The 14,237-nt window shown below is 35.3% G+C and overlaps 1 protein-coding gene across 5 annotated transcripts in view; it reads left to right on the top strand.

The window, feature by feature from the left end:
• The window catches only part of SF3B1 (splicing factor 3b subunit 1), a 61,748-nt gene extending 47,982 nt beyond the window's left edge, over positions 1-13,766 (top strand). For 3 of the 5 annotated variants that reach the window (XM_024757388.1, XM_024757387.1, XM_024757390.1), the window contains 16 exons: positions 127-324; positions 417-518; positions 2,027-2,206; positions 2,882-2,968; positions 3,329-3,599; positions 3,890-4,035; positions 4,144-4,290; positions 4,432-4,557; positions 5,016-5,237; positions 5,524-5,706; positions 5,791-5,902; positions 7,385-7,505; positions 7,827-7,958; positions 9,136-9,408; positions 10,830-11,046; positions 11,326-13,766. In XM_024757388.1, the coding sequence (XP_024613156.1) occupies positions 127-324; positions 417-518; positions 2,027-2,206; positions 2,882-2,968; positions 3,329-3,599; positions 3,890-4,035; positions 4,144-4,290; positions 4,432-4,557; positions 5,016-5,237; positions 5,524-5,706; positions 5,791-5,902; positions 7,385-7,505; positions 7,827-7,958; positions 9,136-9,408; positions 10,830-11,046; positions 11,326-11,484 (2,676 nt within the window). In that variant the 3' untranslated portion in view covers positions 11,485-13,766. Of the gene's footprint in view, positions 1-126; positions 325-416; positions 519-2,026; positions 2,207-2,881; positions 2,969-3,328; positions 3,600-3,889; positions 4,036-4,143; positions 4,291-4,431; positions 4,558-5,015; positions 5,238-5,523; positions 5,707-5,790; positions 5,903-6,919; positions 6,990-7,384; positions 7,506-7,826; positions 7,959-9,135; positions 9,409-10,829; positions 11,047-11,325 lie in introns of those variants that run through there. The other 2 variants (XR_003004845.1, XM_024757389.1) reach the window with 2 other exon arrangements.
• The last annotated feature ends 471 nt before the right edge of the window (positions 13,767-14,237 follow it).

Here is a 14,237-nt window from a genome sequence, read left to right as displayed (position 1 = left end):
AGAAAAATGGGATTGTTAATTCTTGCCTCTAAGCAAAAAGAATCTTAACTGCCAATATTATTCATTTTTGTTTTTATTTACTATGTAAAGTTAAGAAAATCCTAAACTGTCTTTTAACTGTATTAGGTACTTCCCCCTCCAGCTGGATATGTTCCTATTCGAACTCCAGCTCGAAAGCTGACAGCAACTCCAACACCTTTGGGTGGTATGACAGGTTTCCACATGCAAACTGAAGATAGAACTATGAAAAGTGTTAATGACCAACCATCTGGAAATCTTCCATTTTTAAAACCTGATGATATTCAGTACTTTGATAAACTTTTGGTAAGTGATAGTACCAGAAATAAAATATTACTTTTTATTTAGAAGTTACAGTATCTCCACTAACCTTTAAACTTTTTACTTTTTACTGTTAGGTTGATGTTGATGAATCAACACTTAGTCCAGAAGAGCAAAAAGAGAGAAAAATAATGAAGTTGCTTTTAAAAATTAAGAATGGGACACCTCCAATGAGAAAAGTAAGTACCAGTTTATTAAATCATAATGTTCATTATAATTTTAGAGATTCTCCATTTAATCATCAGAGCCTTTAAAATATGCTGAAGATTCTAATGCAATTAGTGGAATTATGTGGGGTATTGTATTAGTATCATATGTGGCTTGAAGATGGTTGATCCTTTAGGAGAAGTTAAGGAGTTTCATATTATACTCTGTGACTCTTTCTATTAAATTACCCTTTTTAAAAATTTTTTATTGAAGTATAGTTGACTTACAATGTTGTGTTAATTACTGCTGTACAGCAAAGTGACTCAGTTATACATATATATACATTCTTTTTCATATTCTTTTCCATTATGGTTTATCACAGGATATTGAATATAGTTCCCTGTGCTATACAGTAGGACCTTGTTGTTTATCCGCTCTATATATACCAGTTTGCATCTGCTAATCCCAGACTCCCAGTTCAACCCTCTCCCACCCCTCTCCCCATTGGCAACCACCAGTCTATTCTCTATGTCCCTGATTCTGTTTCTGTTTCATATATAGGTTCATTTGTGTCATATTTTAGATTCCACATGCAAGTGATATCATATGATATTTGTCTTTCTCTTTCTGACTTCACTTAGTATGATAATCTCTAGTTGCATCCATGTTGCTGCAAATGGCATTACAGTAAGTCCCCTACATACTAATGAGTTCCGTTCTGAGGGTGTATTCATAAGTCCAGTTTGTTCTTAAGTCCAACAGAGTTAGCCTAGGTAACCCAACTAACACAATTGGCTAGTTATATAGTACTGTACTGTAATAGGTTTATAATACTTTTCACACAAATAATACATAAAAAACAAAAAATAAAGCAGTTTTAATCTTACAGTATAGTACCTTGAAAAGTACAGTAGTACAGTACAATACCTGGCATACAGGGGCATGTTTGCATCTTTGAAAGTTCACAACTTGAAGGTTTGTATGTAGAGGACTTACTGTATTTTATTCTTGTTTATGGATGAGTAGTATTCTGTTGTATATATGCACCACATCTTCTTTATCCATTCATCTCTCAATGGTCATTTAGGTGTTTTCCATATCTTGGCTATTGTAAATAGTGCTGCCATGAACATGGGGAGGGGTGCATGTATCTTTTTGAATTATATTTTTGTCCAGATATATGCCCAGGAGTGGGATTGCTAGGTCATGTGGTAACTCTATTTTTACTTTTCTGAGGAACCTCCATACTGTTTTCCACAGTGGCTGCACCAACTTACATTCCCACCAACAGTGTAGGAGGGTTCTCTTTTCTCCACACCCTCTCCAGCATTCAGTTACCCTTTTTGAATTAACTGAAAACATTGAGCCTTTATCGCAAGAGTTCAGACTTCAGAGTAATTCTGATGGGAATGAACTCATGCTATTCTCTGTAAGGTATCTGAAGTTTACACTAAAATATTCAGTTACAGAAAACCGTGGAGTAATTAATTGGCTCATGCTTAGAATAAAGAAATATGCCTATTGCTCTTTTTTCTTCCAGGCTGCATTGCGTCAGATTACTGATAAAGCTCGTGAATTTGGAGCTGGTCCTTTGTTTAATCAAATTCTTCCTCTGCTGATGTCGCCTACACTTGAGGATCAAGAGCGTCATTTACTTGTAAAAGTTATTGATAGAATATTATACAAACTTGATGACTTAGTTCGACCATATGTACACAAGGTTTGTTCTCAATTTATGTTTCTAATGGTTTGATTTTATTTATTTTTTTGGTTTGATATTTTTTAAGTAAAAGGAGTTAGTGGATTTTTTTTGACCAGCTTATTATTAGGTGTATTTGTGAAATTTAAAAATTCTAAAAAAGTAACAGCTGATGTTACACATTCTAAAAAGGGAAATTTCAACCCCTTTAAAGATATTCAGTTAACCAATGTTAAATTTACATGCCCTCCCAGACCTTTTTCTTTGCACAAGCATACATACACAAATACATGTGTAAATAGATGTAACTTTTTGCCATCTTATATAGTGGGTTCATATTATTCATATTTTAAAATTTGCTTTTATTGATATTAGAATGAGAAAATGTATGTTTCTATACCATGCCATTTACTACTAAGAAGCATCTTTTTGCTGATGGTAATTATGGTTTAGAATTATAAAATGCAGATGGGCGTGTGTGTGTGTGTGTGTGTACTGTGTGTATTTTATAGTCTGTTTAGTTAACAGTGCTCCCAAATACTCATCTTTATGTGGGGTTTAAACTTGTGTGATTAAAATTCTTAATTTGTCCCTTGATTAACAAAGTCCTGGTAATTATAAATTCCCTTACATGTACTGTTACTTGAGCATTGCATCAGTAATTGCTGTGAAAATGTAGCTCCTTCTTTTTTTCAGATCCTAGTGGTCATTGAACCATTGTTGATTGATGAGGATTACTATGCTAGAGTGGAAGGCCGAGAGATTATTTCTAATTTGGCAAAGGTATTTATGTTTCTGGAGAAGAAAGTTTTATATATGTTGATAGGATTATTTGATTTTATTATTTTTTTTAATTTATTATTATTTTTTTGCGGTACGCGGGCCTCTCAGCGCTGCGGCCTCTCTCGCTGCGGAGCACAGGCTCCGGACGCGCAGGCCCAGCGGCCATGGCCCACGGGCCCAGCCGCTCCGCGGCATGTGGGATCTTCCCAGACCAGGGCTCGAACCCGTGTCCCCTGCATCGGCAGGCAGACTCCCAACCACTGCGCCACCAGGGAAGCCCGGATTATTTGATTTTAGAATAGAATGATTGAGGGTTAATGTTATCAACTCATGACTGTTGCTTTTTTCTTAAACTTTTAGGCTGCTGGTCTGGCTACTATGATCTCTACCATGAGACCTGATATAGATAACATGGATGAGTATGTCCGTAACACAACAGCTAGAGCTTTTGCTGTTGTAGCCTCTGCCCTGGGCATTCCTTCATTATTGCCTTTCTTAAAAGCTGTGTGCAAAAGCAAGAAGTCCTGGCAAGCAAGACACACTGGTATAAAAATTGTACAGCAAATAGCTATTCTCATGGGCTGTGCCATCTTGCCACATCTCAGAAGTTTAGTTGAAATCATTGAACATGGTAAGTTGTAGTATAACTGTCTTTTGTAAGACAGTTTCCTGAAATTTAGGCTACTGATTTTTGGAGAGAGAAATGGAAGGTAAACTACATAAACACCATATAGTTTATGATTGGATTTGTAATATTAGCTGCTAATAGGCTGTGGTTCATACTGGCTTTTGCCTAATTTTGTCTAATGGGAACAGATTCTGCAATTTGACTAAATGGTTAGATATGTTTCTAGAATCTGCATGATGCTATGGAAGTTAGGTAATGTTGCTTAGTTAAAACCTGTGTTTGGTTTTTTATAGGTCTTGTGGATGAGCAGCAGAAAGTTCGGACCATTAGTGCTTTGGCCATTGCTGCCTTGGCTGAAGCAGCAACTCCTTATGGTATCGAATCTTTTGATTCTGTGTTAAAGCCTCTATGGAAGGGTATCCGCCAACACAGAGGAAAGGTCGATTTACCAGTTTGATTTCATTTTTCTTTTTATTTCTACTCATTGAAGTTCAAGTGACTTAAAGCTAATTTACTAAGTATATATATATTTTTTATTTTAAAATAGGGCCTGGCTGCTTTCTTAAAGGCTATTGGGTATCTTATTCCTCTCATGGATGCAGAATATGCCAACTACTATACTAGAGAAGTGATGCTAATTCTTATTCGAGAATTCCAATCTCCTGATGAAGAAATGAAGAAAATTGTGCTGAAGGTAATTGTTCCAAATTGTTGCTGTTCCAGATTTGTTAATCTAAATGTGTTTCATGGTTCAAAGAGAATTTTATATCATTTTTTAAAAATTTGTGTATTAAACCAGGACTGTGATTACTATTATTATTTTTTAACATTTTAGGTGGTAAAGCAGTGTTGTGGAACAGATGGTGTAGAAGCAAACTACATTAAAACAGAGATCCTTCCTCCTTTTTTTAAACACTTCTGGCAACACAGAATGGCTTTGGATAGAAGAAATTACCGGCAGGTAAGCTTTTATCATAAAATAGTTTCAGAAATTCTTTCAGCTGATCCTTTAGTCAGTTTGAATGCATATTACATAAGTTATTTTTTGCCTTGAGAACCTCACAGGTTGTTTGTGTTTGATTGTGAAAGGAGATGCATTTTAGTTAGCCAGTTAACTTCCATTTTGCTTTTGTATTCTAGGATAGATAGCCAACTATGAACTGACATTTTTGTCTAGTAAATGAATTGCTTAATCTGGCTAGGTGAAGCATGAATACAATCTTAACCTTAAATCTCCTTGACTTAGACTCATATTTAAATGTTTTTGGCCACCTTTTTCTTAAAGTTTTAATAGTAGGAGCCATCTCTCCTCAGCATGCTTACTAGCTAAATAGTATCTTTAGAATATTCCATTTTCATGATGTCTCTTTATTTCCTTGGAAAAGCAGTAAATTAAATGATTTTTCCTCCTCTTTTTAGTTAGTTGATACTACTGTGGAGTTGGCAAACAAAGTAGGTGCAGCAGAAATTATATCCAGGATTGTGGATGATCTGAAAGATGAAGCTGAACAGTACAGAAAAATGGTGATGGAGACAATTGAGAAAATTATGGGCAACTTGGGAGCAGCAGACATTGATCATAAACTTGAAGAACAACTGATTGATGGTATTCTTTATGCTTTTCAAGAACAGACTACAGAGGTAATGATACTAATTATTAGGCAAGTTGCCACTGACTTTCATATTTGTAAAACATATTTTCAAGTAAATATTATCACCAAAGAGTAATTAAATTTGAAATAATTTTTAAATGCTCATGTTCTCATGCAGTTGGCTACAAAGAAATACTCTTCTACCTCAAATTTTTAGGTTAGATTTTTGGAAACGGAATATAAGTATATTTCAGCTGTTTAGTCACAAACTAAATTCTTGTTCACATTGAATGTAGGTTTTAAATTTAACTTGGCTTTTTTTTTTTTTTTTTAAGGACTCAGTAATGTTGAACGGCTTTGGCACAGTGGTCAATGCTCTTGGCAAACGAGTCAAACCGTACTTGCCTCAGATCTGCGGTACAGTTTTGTGGCGTTTAAATAACAAATCAGCAAAAGTTAGGCAACAGGCAGCTGACTTGATCTCTCGAACGGCTGTTGTCATGAAGACTTGTCAAGAGGTAAACTTTTATATCAGATTCTTATTTCTTCACCAAAAGGAGTAATGTAAACAGTAACATTTCATCATCATTTTTTTATTACAGGAAAAATTGATGGGGCACTTGGGTGTTGTTTTGTATGAGTATTTGGGCGAAGAGTACCCTGAAGTATTGGGCAGCATTCTTGGAGCACTGAAGGCCATTGTAAATGTAATAGGTATGGAATTTGTTGGTCATGTAAGAATTTTTTGGTTTGTATTTTAAAGTTTCTTTGGTATTTTGAAAGTAAAATAGAGAATCCTATTTAGGAGTTGACTAATGAATGTCTGATACTTTTTTTTTTAACCACTGAAAATTACAGTTAAGTTGGGATGTCACAAGAACCTTATCTCCCAAAATCTATTTATATTTTACTTTAAAAGAGAGAAAGAGGGCAAGTTTAGGACCTACAAGAGAGGAGGAAGTAGTCACACTCAAAAAACTTTGAAGTCATGGGATAGAGGGCCCTAAAAAAATTGTGTGTCACCTGAAATACATGGGAGAGGAGGTGGTGGGTGGAGAGAACTCTAAAGTTTTATATTATATATTTATTCAACCTTGAATTAGTAAATGGTTATGTTAGGTTTTCCTGCTTGCTATTAAGTTCAAGGAACAATAACCAGAGAGAAAAGTGAATTGATCAAGTGACCTCATTTTTATTTAAATCCAATTCTTTTAAACTATCCTTTCAGTTCTTTATCCAAAGTTAAAACAGAGGTGTATTACAAACACTCTTGGGTGTGGAGAACAAAGCTTTTCCTCTTTAAGGGCATTATGATGGAACAAACAAATGGTCTCCTGTTTTATCCTTCATTATAAGTGAATGTAACTATTGCAAAAGTAACTTTTACAGAGTTTAGAGGGACAGAAATAACCTATCAAGAGGTTGAAATAGCTGGCTGTGATAGCCACTATTTTTCTCATTTTAGTAAGGGGTTTTTATACAGTATAGGAGGTCTTCAAACCATCGCATTTACATATAATCCCCAGTTCAGCCCTTTCCTCTCTCTCTACTTGGAGATACTTGCCAAAAATCAGTTACTTGGCCACTTGTGGGGCTTTGGTTTGCAGGGAATTGTAAACCATATTGTTGGTCAGAGAAACATGGGAAAAGCAATGGAGAGAGAATCAGAGCAAGCAGTTCTAGTTAGAGCAAGAGCCCCTGCCAGCTGCCTCCTTTTTTCTCTCTTCATAGGTGTAAATACCATCCAAGTATGCCCTGCATTGCAGGGAGACTGGAGATCTGTTTGTTTTGCAGTTAAAGGGTAAGGGGGCCCTTTCTGGAAAATTTTGCTTTAATTTACATGTCTACCTCTGGCTTATATTGTTGTGTATGGCCGGAACATAAGCTGTCCCCATATTTAAATGTCAGTGTACAAATACATTTCAGAACCAAATAAAACTTTTTTTTGTTGTTGAGTATCCATCATTCTTTAAATCACTTCACTAATTTCTTTCATTTTTATGCATAATCAGAAGTCGTTAATAAAATTAAAAATTCTGCGTTTGATCTGAAGCTGGGGCTTTTTCTTTCCATAGGCAGCTGTAAGTTTGTATTTATGCCTAGTCACGTATATTACATTGTTAAATAAAAGGGTAAAATGAACAAAGGTTGCAGTTCATGTGTTAATTGATAGTGTGTTTGACTTCTGTTAAATAGGTATGCATAAGATGACTCCACCAATTAAAGATCTACTGCCTAGACTCACCCCCATCTTAAAGAATAGGCATGAAAAAGTACAAGAGAATTGTATTGATCTTGTTGGACGTATTGCTGATAGGTAAGCAGATTACCTAAACAATTTAATAAGCAGTATTGTTTTTCACATTTGACCACTTTTTATTCACTTTGCAAATTTGCTTATTGTTTCTAATGTAAGTATATATGGTCAGGCTAATATTTCAGTAATATTTTCAAATTTGAATGGTAATGAGGGAGTGGCAGTATATTTTTAAAACTAAACCATCCTTTCTGAGCAGTAATAATAATTTTATTTAATGCTTAAAATGAATTGGTAATCATGTTTTGAGAACTGAATTTGCAGATTTACCTTTTAAAACTTATTGTTACAAAAAATTTAACTTTTTTTTTTTTAAACTAGGGGAGCTGAATATGTGTCTGCAAGAGAATGGATGAGGATTTGCTTTGAGCTTTTAGAGCTCTTAAAAGCTCACAAAAAAGCTATTCGTAGAGCCACAGTCAACACATTTGGTTATATTGCAAAGGCCATTGGGTGAGTATTATTTACTTCTGTGTTTTTTTTTTTTTTACTTTGTAATAGACCCATTGTAGTGTTAAAAGGTGCTTCTATTTCTGTAGAATCTCTTTTAAGGCAAGGTATGAGTAATGCAGTTAGAATAGACTTATGTTTTTTAGAATAGACTTCAACCACTGACCTTCAATTTTTGAAATGTTTTCTTAAATGTTAAATTGAATTAAAATAGATGGAACAGTTTAAAATTTCATTTAGTCACACTTCACTATTTTCAGAAGAGGGAAACAGTACCATTTCAGAATAATTTCAAATTTTGTTGGTCCTTTTAGGATATTGCTTAAAATATTAAGGCCAGTTCTTAGTAAAACAATTAACATAATTCAGTTTTCATGTTAATGCTTTATGTGTTTTAAACATATTTTTCTAAAATTAATCCACAGACAACTAAATGATAGCTATTTTATTAGATAACCTATGGTTATTTGCTTCTGCTCCACCAGAACCAAACTAGAAGAAACAGTCGTTGTAGAAAATGAGATACTTATGTATATGTGGCTTAATAACTAAATATTTTCAAGCAATAAAACATAACAAAAGTTGGATTATTTAATTAGAGTCTCCCCACCTGCCTTTTGGTAGCAATAATATTTTTTCATCTGTGATGTAGTTAAGAAGTTGGCAATGAATAGCTGTTGTTAACTTTTTAGTTCCTGTGTCCCTTTAAATTTGTGGTAGAATAAATGCTTAAAGAAGGAGAATAAATGTGGTAAAGGTGTGTGGGAGGGAAGATTTTGGAAAACAGATTTTGTGTGTTGTGGCATGGGAGACCACAGTTTATATACTACTGTAAGGTTGCCTGCTCTGGTGGCCATGTTCTGACCACTCAAAGAATTATTCAGTCTAAACATTTAATGAAATTTCTTTTTGTTTCAGGAAATATACTAAAGACTGTAAATTATATTTGAAAATGAAGCCGTTTGAATTTTTTCATTAAAATGAACACTTTAATTTAAATGAAGTTCTTAAGTAGAAACCGTAATGCCAGTGACTTGAAAGTATTGCATTTTAGCATAAAATTACTAAGTTTCCAGTAATTACTTAGCATGAAGTTCCATTCCTTTGATTATTTTTCTTCCCTCCAAAAAAATTTTGACTTGTAAACTAACAGTTTGCTGACACATTTATTTTTTTCCAGCCCTCATGATGTATTGGCTACACTTTTAAACAACCTCAAAGTTCAGGAAAGGCAGAACAGAGTTTGTACCACTGTAGCAATAGCTATTGTCGCTGAAACATGTTCACCCTTCACAGTACTACCTGCCTTAATGAATGAATACAGAGTTCCTGAACTGAATGTTCAAAATGGAGTGTTAAAATCACTTTCCTTCTTGTTTGAATATATTGGTGAGATGGGAAAGGACTACATTTATGCTGTAACACCACTCCTTGAAGATGCTTTAATGGATAGGTAAGTGACTTGAACTAAATGCAAGAAAATAGTTACAATTCTTCTTTTATTTTAGAACTTATGGAAGTAATTATTACATGACCTATTTGTTGTGATGTAGTTAAAGAAGGGACTACTAGCCTGGATTTTTATGAAACTATAAATAAATATGACTATTATCTCTAAATAAGATAGATGCTATAGTGGTTCCCCCAATTTTTTTTCCAAGTGCCCCCTCCCTGTTTTAACAGCCCCCCGCCTTTTGGCCATGCGCGCGGCTCACAGGATCTTAGTTCCCTGACCAGGGATTGAACCCGGGCCCCGGCAGTGAAAGTGCTGAGTCCTAACCCCTGGACCACCAGGGAATTCCTGATCAACTTTTGTTTTAAAAATTAAAGTCAAATATAATTAGAGGAAATGTTGAGCATGAGCTTATCGGTATGGCAAAGAGACCTGATCTTTTTAGCTTGTTGTTATGGCAGATGAAGCAGAGGTTTCTGTAAGGCTTTTGAACTACTGAACATAGCCTGCCAGAGGCACACTGTTCCCACTGCAGGCCCCCAGTTATTCAGGTGGTGACCACCGATAAAGTACTGCTTGAAGTGATTGATAGAGTCCTGATACCAAGAAACATTACTTTAGTTGGGAAATTTACTAAGGGGGAATACGGCTTCACTTCAGTCTATGCCTAATAGATTATTACAATAAATAAGAGAAATAAGGATGCTAGTAACTAAGTTCAGATTTTTTTTCTCTTATACCTTTAAGGTACTCTTCCTGCCTTTGAGGGTAAAGAGTGTGAACTTGTTTTTATACCCTTCATAGACACGTTATCTGATGCTTGTAGTCAGTTGAATAATTGTGGAATAAATAACTCAATGACTTGTCATAAACATAAGTTCATTTAAAACATGGGAGGTGATAAGAGTTCTTATTTCTGGGTTTGAAAAAATTATTGGTCCTTCTCTTCCTTTCCCTAAATTGAGTTCTTGAATGAACCTTTAAAAAAAATTGACAAGGGAAGAGATTTAGTCTCAATTTAGTTATCTATTGTATTGAATTACTTTCAAAGGTTTTAAGTTTACAGAGTTTAAAATGAGATATTACTGTTAATCATTCGTATGTAAGAATCATGTATTCTCTCTCATTTTTAGTAGCATATAAAATGTACACTGTGCTCGGCTTTCTTGCTTATATTACTTTCAAAGAAAAATATGGTTTATTTTTGAGCCAGAGTGAGGTTTGAGTCGTTAAAGCAAAGTTCTCAAGTAGAATCATTAGTCACTCTAAAAGCATTCTGAATCAGATACATAAGGTGTGGGGATGACTCTGCATCCATTCCATGCACTGAATTTGTGATTTAGTTTCTAACGGGCAGGCACGTATCTTCTGTGAAACTAAGATTGTATCTTAACAAAGAGCTTTCTCTCCCTCTGTTACAGGGACCTTGTACACAGACAGACGGCTAGTGCAGTGGTGCAACACATGTCACTTGGGGTTTATGGATTTGGTTGTGAAGATTCACTGAATCACTTGTTGAACTATGTATGGCCCAATGTGTTTGAGACATCTCCCCATGTAATTCAGGCAGTTATGGGGGCCCTGGAGGGTCTGAGAGTTGCTATTGGACCATGTAGAATGCTGCAGTATTGTTTGCAGGTAGGTCAAAGATTTTTAAAAGAGTACTCATTGAAAAAAGTAATTTTAGTTGAATTAAGTCACTGTTCCTAATTATCAGTAGGGTGTATTTGTGCCATACGGCAGAACAGTTGTGAGGGGAGGGAGGATTAGATTTTGTCTTTGCCCACTGCAGTTTTGTGCAATTGCCATCTTGTTTTCTCTCTCAAAGGGAAATGCTTGCAACCATTTCTTTATGGTTTGTTAGTTGTGTTAAGGTTGTGTATTTCTTGAAGTAATGTAGCCTTTTAATTATTCTAGGGTTTGTTTCACCCAGCCCGGAAAGTCAGAGATGTGTATTGGAAAATTTACAACTCCATCTACATTGGTTCACAGGATGCTCTCATAGCACATTACCCAAGAATCTACAATGATGATAAGAACACCTATATTCGTTATGAACTTGACTATATCTTGTAACTTTATTGTTTGTGTTTAATGCACAGCTGTTTCACACCTTAAACTTGCTTCGATTTGGTGATGTAAACTTTTAAACATTGCAGATCAGCATAGAACTGGTCATAGAGGAAGAGCTAGAAATCCAGTAGCATGATTTTTAAATAACCTGTCTTTGTTTTTGATGTTAAACAGTAAACGCCAGTAGTGACCAAGAACACAGTGATTGCACACACTATTCTGGAGGGCTTTCATTTTTAATTCATCTTTATGAAGATTTAGAATTCATTCCTTGTGTTTAAAGGGAATGTTTAATTGAGAAATAAACATTTGTGTACAAAATGCTAACTTGTGTGTGTTTTTTGAACATGACTTGTAAAATACGGAACTTTGATAAAGTACTGGTTTGTGTAGAATAAGTGGCTTTATATCATTTTCTGTCACCTGGTTTATAGAAAGTAGCAGAATACAAGTGATATAAAGTGATGGCATCTTTGTCAAAATTCCATTGTTCTGTTGATAATGACATTGAGAAGAGTAGCTTTGGGGGTGTTCACCTCAAACTAGCACAACCCTTCCATTACCATAGAAACTATAGCATCTTTGCTGAACTGTCTTGAATAATATTATTTTGCACTTACATAGCGCCTTTCATCTCTTGATTTCTCAAAATGCTTTATGAACATGCTTAAGGGAAGTGATTCAAGTCATATCCAACTCTTGACGATTCTGTGTAGAACGTGGGGAAAGTGTCTTTACTTTAAAACTGCCTTGTACCTATTGGGAGTGAGGCTACTACCTAAGTAATGCTAGTTAGAATAAGACAATCTTTGGGCTCTTTTCCCATGTCATAAGCCACTATTCAACAATATATTTAGTAAATACCTGTTAAGCACCTACTGTATACCAGCCACTGTGCCTAGTTGTAGGGATGCAAAGGTGCTTTTGACATGCCCCTTGCCCTTAAGAAATGCAGTATAATGGAAAAGGGGAGACATCTAGTTACAGATTAGTTATGTACTGATATTATACAGTGGTAGTAGCTGAAATGTCTAGGTTTGCTTAGTTTTGCATTTAGTAATCAGATAATGAATTGATCTGTAGGTGTCAAGCATAAACTGAAATGCCATTTAAATCTAGAGGAACCGAGCATTAAGGCAGTAATTTTTTATATATAATAAAGTATATCTTCAGTTTTCCCTAATTTTCTGGTCAAAAATTTCTTAGTCCTTCACTAAAAATTTTTTAGTCCTTCACTTCCCATAGCTATTTTATTTTGTCTCCTTTTGTAATAGTATTGAATACTTCTGTGCAGTCTAATGGGAAATGAGCTTCTGCAGCAGCCTGAGCATAGGATGACTGCCACAGTAAGTAAAACCAATATACTGAGACTAGGAGGTTTATTGATTGAACTGTTAATACTTAGGGCTCCCTGTTGTGGAGGCTTACTTGAGAAACAGCTTATAATTGGCTGACTTGTACAGAATTGATGTTGAGCGTTAGCTGACCCTCCAGGCAGAATTTGTAACTCGTTTCTTGTGTGACATAACTTTGTGACAACATGGTAATGTGTACTAAATTTCCAAAATTATCTTTTTAGAAGTTTTTGTAATAATAGCCCCCATACAACTTTAAATCTTGCTTTTCTCTGTATTCGATGTCAGATGACCTTCAGTAATTACTAATCATGAAAATTGAATACAATGGATTTCAAAGGGAAAATTTGGTTTTAAACCAGTCTTGGGGAAATTTAGTTACATTTTCGCTTCAGGTACTTGTATAACTTGAATTTGCTTGGGCCCTTGCTCTTTATGTAAAACATCTGTGCTTTGTAGTGGCAGTGTGGAGCAAAGGAGGCTTTACCTGTAAGTGACTTTTTACTGATACAAATTTGAGGACAGAGAGGTGAGGCAAATACTGAGGCCTACGATCTTGAAAGTTGGGACCAAATCGAGGCTCACAAATGTTTGGATTATTTTACATACTTATTTGAATAAGGAAAGCATTTTGTGAGATACTCATGTGAAAGACGCTATGTGAAGTTTTAACTATCTTTCAAAGACTTTTTCTTTCGCACTTTCCTTTGGTGTTTCTTAAAGCCAAACTTAAGCAGGAAGAAATTCATGTTCTTAAGGGGACAGTAGGTGGGTCTTTCTGTGGGCTTTTGCTGGTTTTTCTGTGGGCCCTCTAATGGAAATGATCTCTTTGGCTGTTCAATTTTTTTCTTATTGTATTTTTTAAATTTGTTGTATGGTGCCCTGTGAGCATCAAGTACCACCAGATGAATAAAACTTCTTATATCTAAAGTCTTAGAGCAGTTTTTAATCTTAGTTGACTTTGTATTGTTCCTGTACTACACTCTGTTGTGGTTGTGCCATTTTAATAATATTGAGCTCTTTGGGTTGTTTTCCAAATATGGGAACTTAGTATGGAAAAACCGAAGAACTTTAAAAGAAACTGAAAAAGACAATTGCAGTCATGTAGGCTCAGTTGTTGGGTTCTTTGGTGTTCAGTGCTTTTTAAATCCCACAAGGTTACATAAAGCAGGAACTACAGCTGTCACAGGGTTTTTCAACCTTGGCATTATTGACATTTTGGGCCAGACACATCTTCATCGTGGGTCACTGTCCTGGGCATTGTAGGATGTTGAGTAGCATCCCTGACTACCCAGTAGATGCTAATAGCACTCCCACCCCAGTAGTGATGACCCAAAATGCCTCCAGATATTGTCTCATGTACTCTGGGAGGACAAAATCTCCCTAGCTTGAAAACCATTT

The sequence above is a fragment of the Neophocaena asiaeorientalis genome, unplaced genomic scaffold (assembly GCF_003031525.2).
Source record: "Neophocaena asiaeorientalis asiaeorientalis breed wild unplaced genomic scaffold, Neophocaena_asiaeorientalis_V1.1 scaffold246, whole genome shotgun sequence".
Lineage (NCBI taxonomy): Eukaryota > Metazoa > Chordata > Mammalia > Artiodactyla > Phocoenidae > Neophocaena > Neophocaena asiaeorientalis.
Note: the sequence above shows the minus strand (reverse complement) of the source record. Positions and strands in the feature narration are given on the sequence as shown.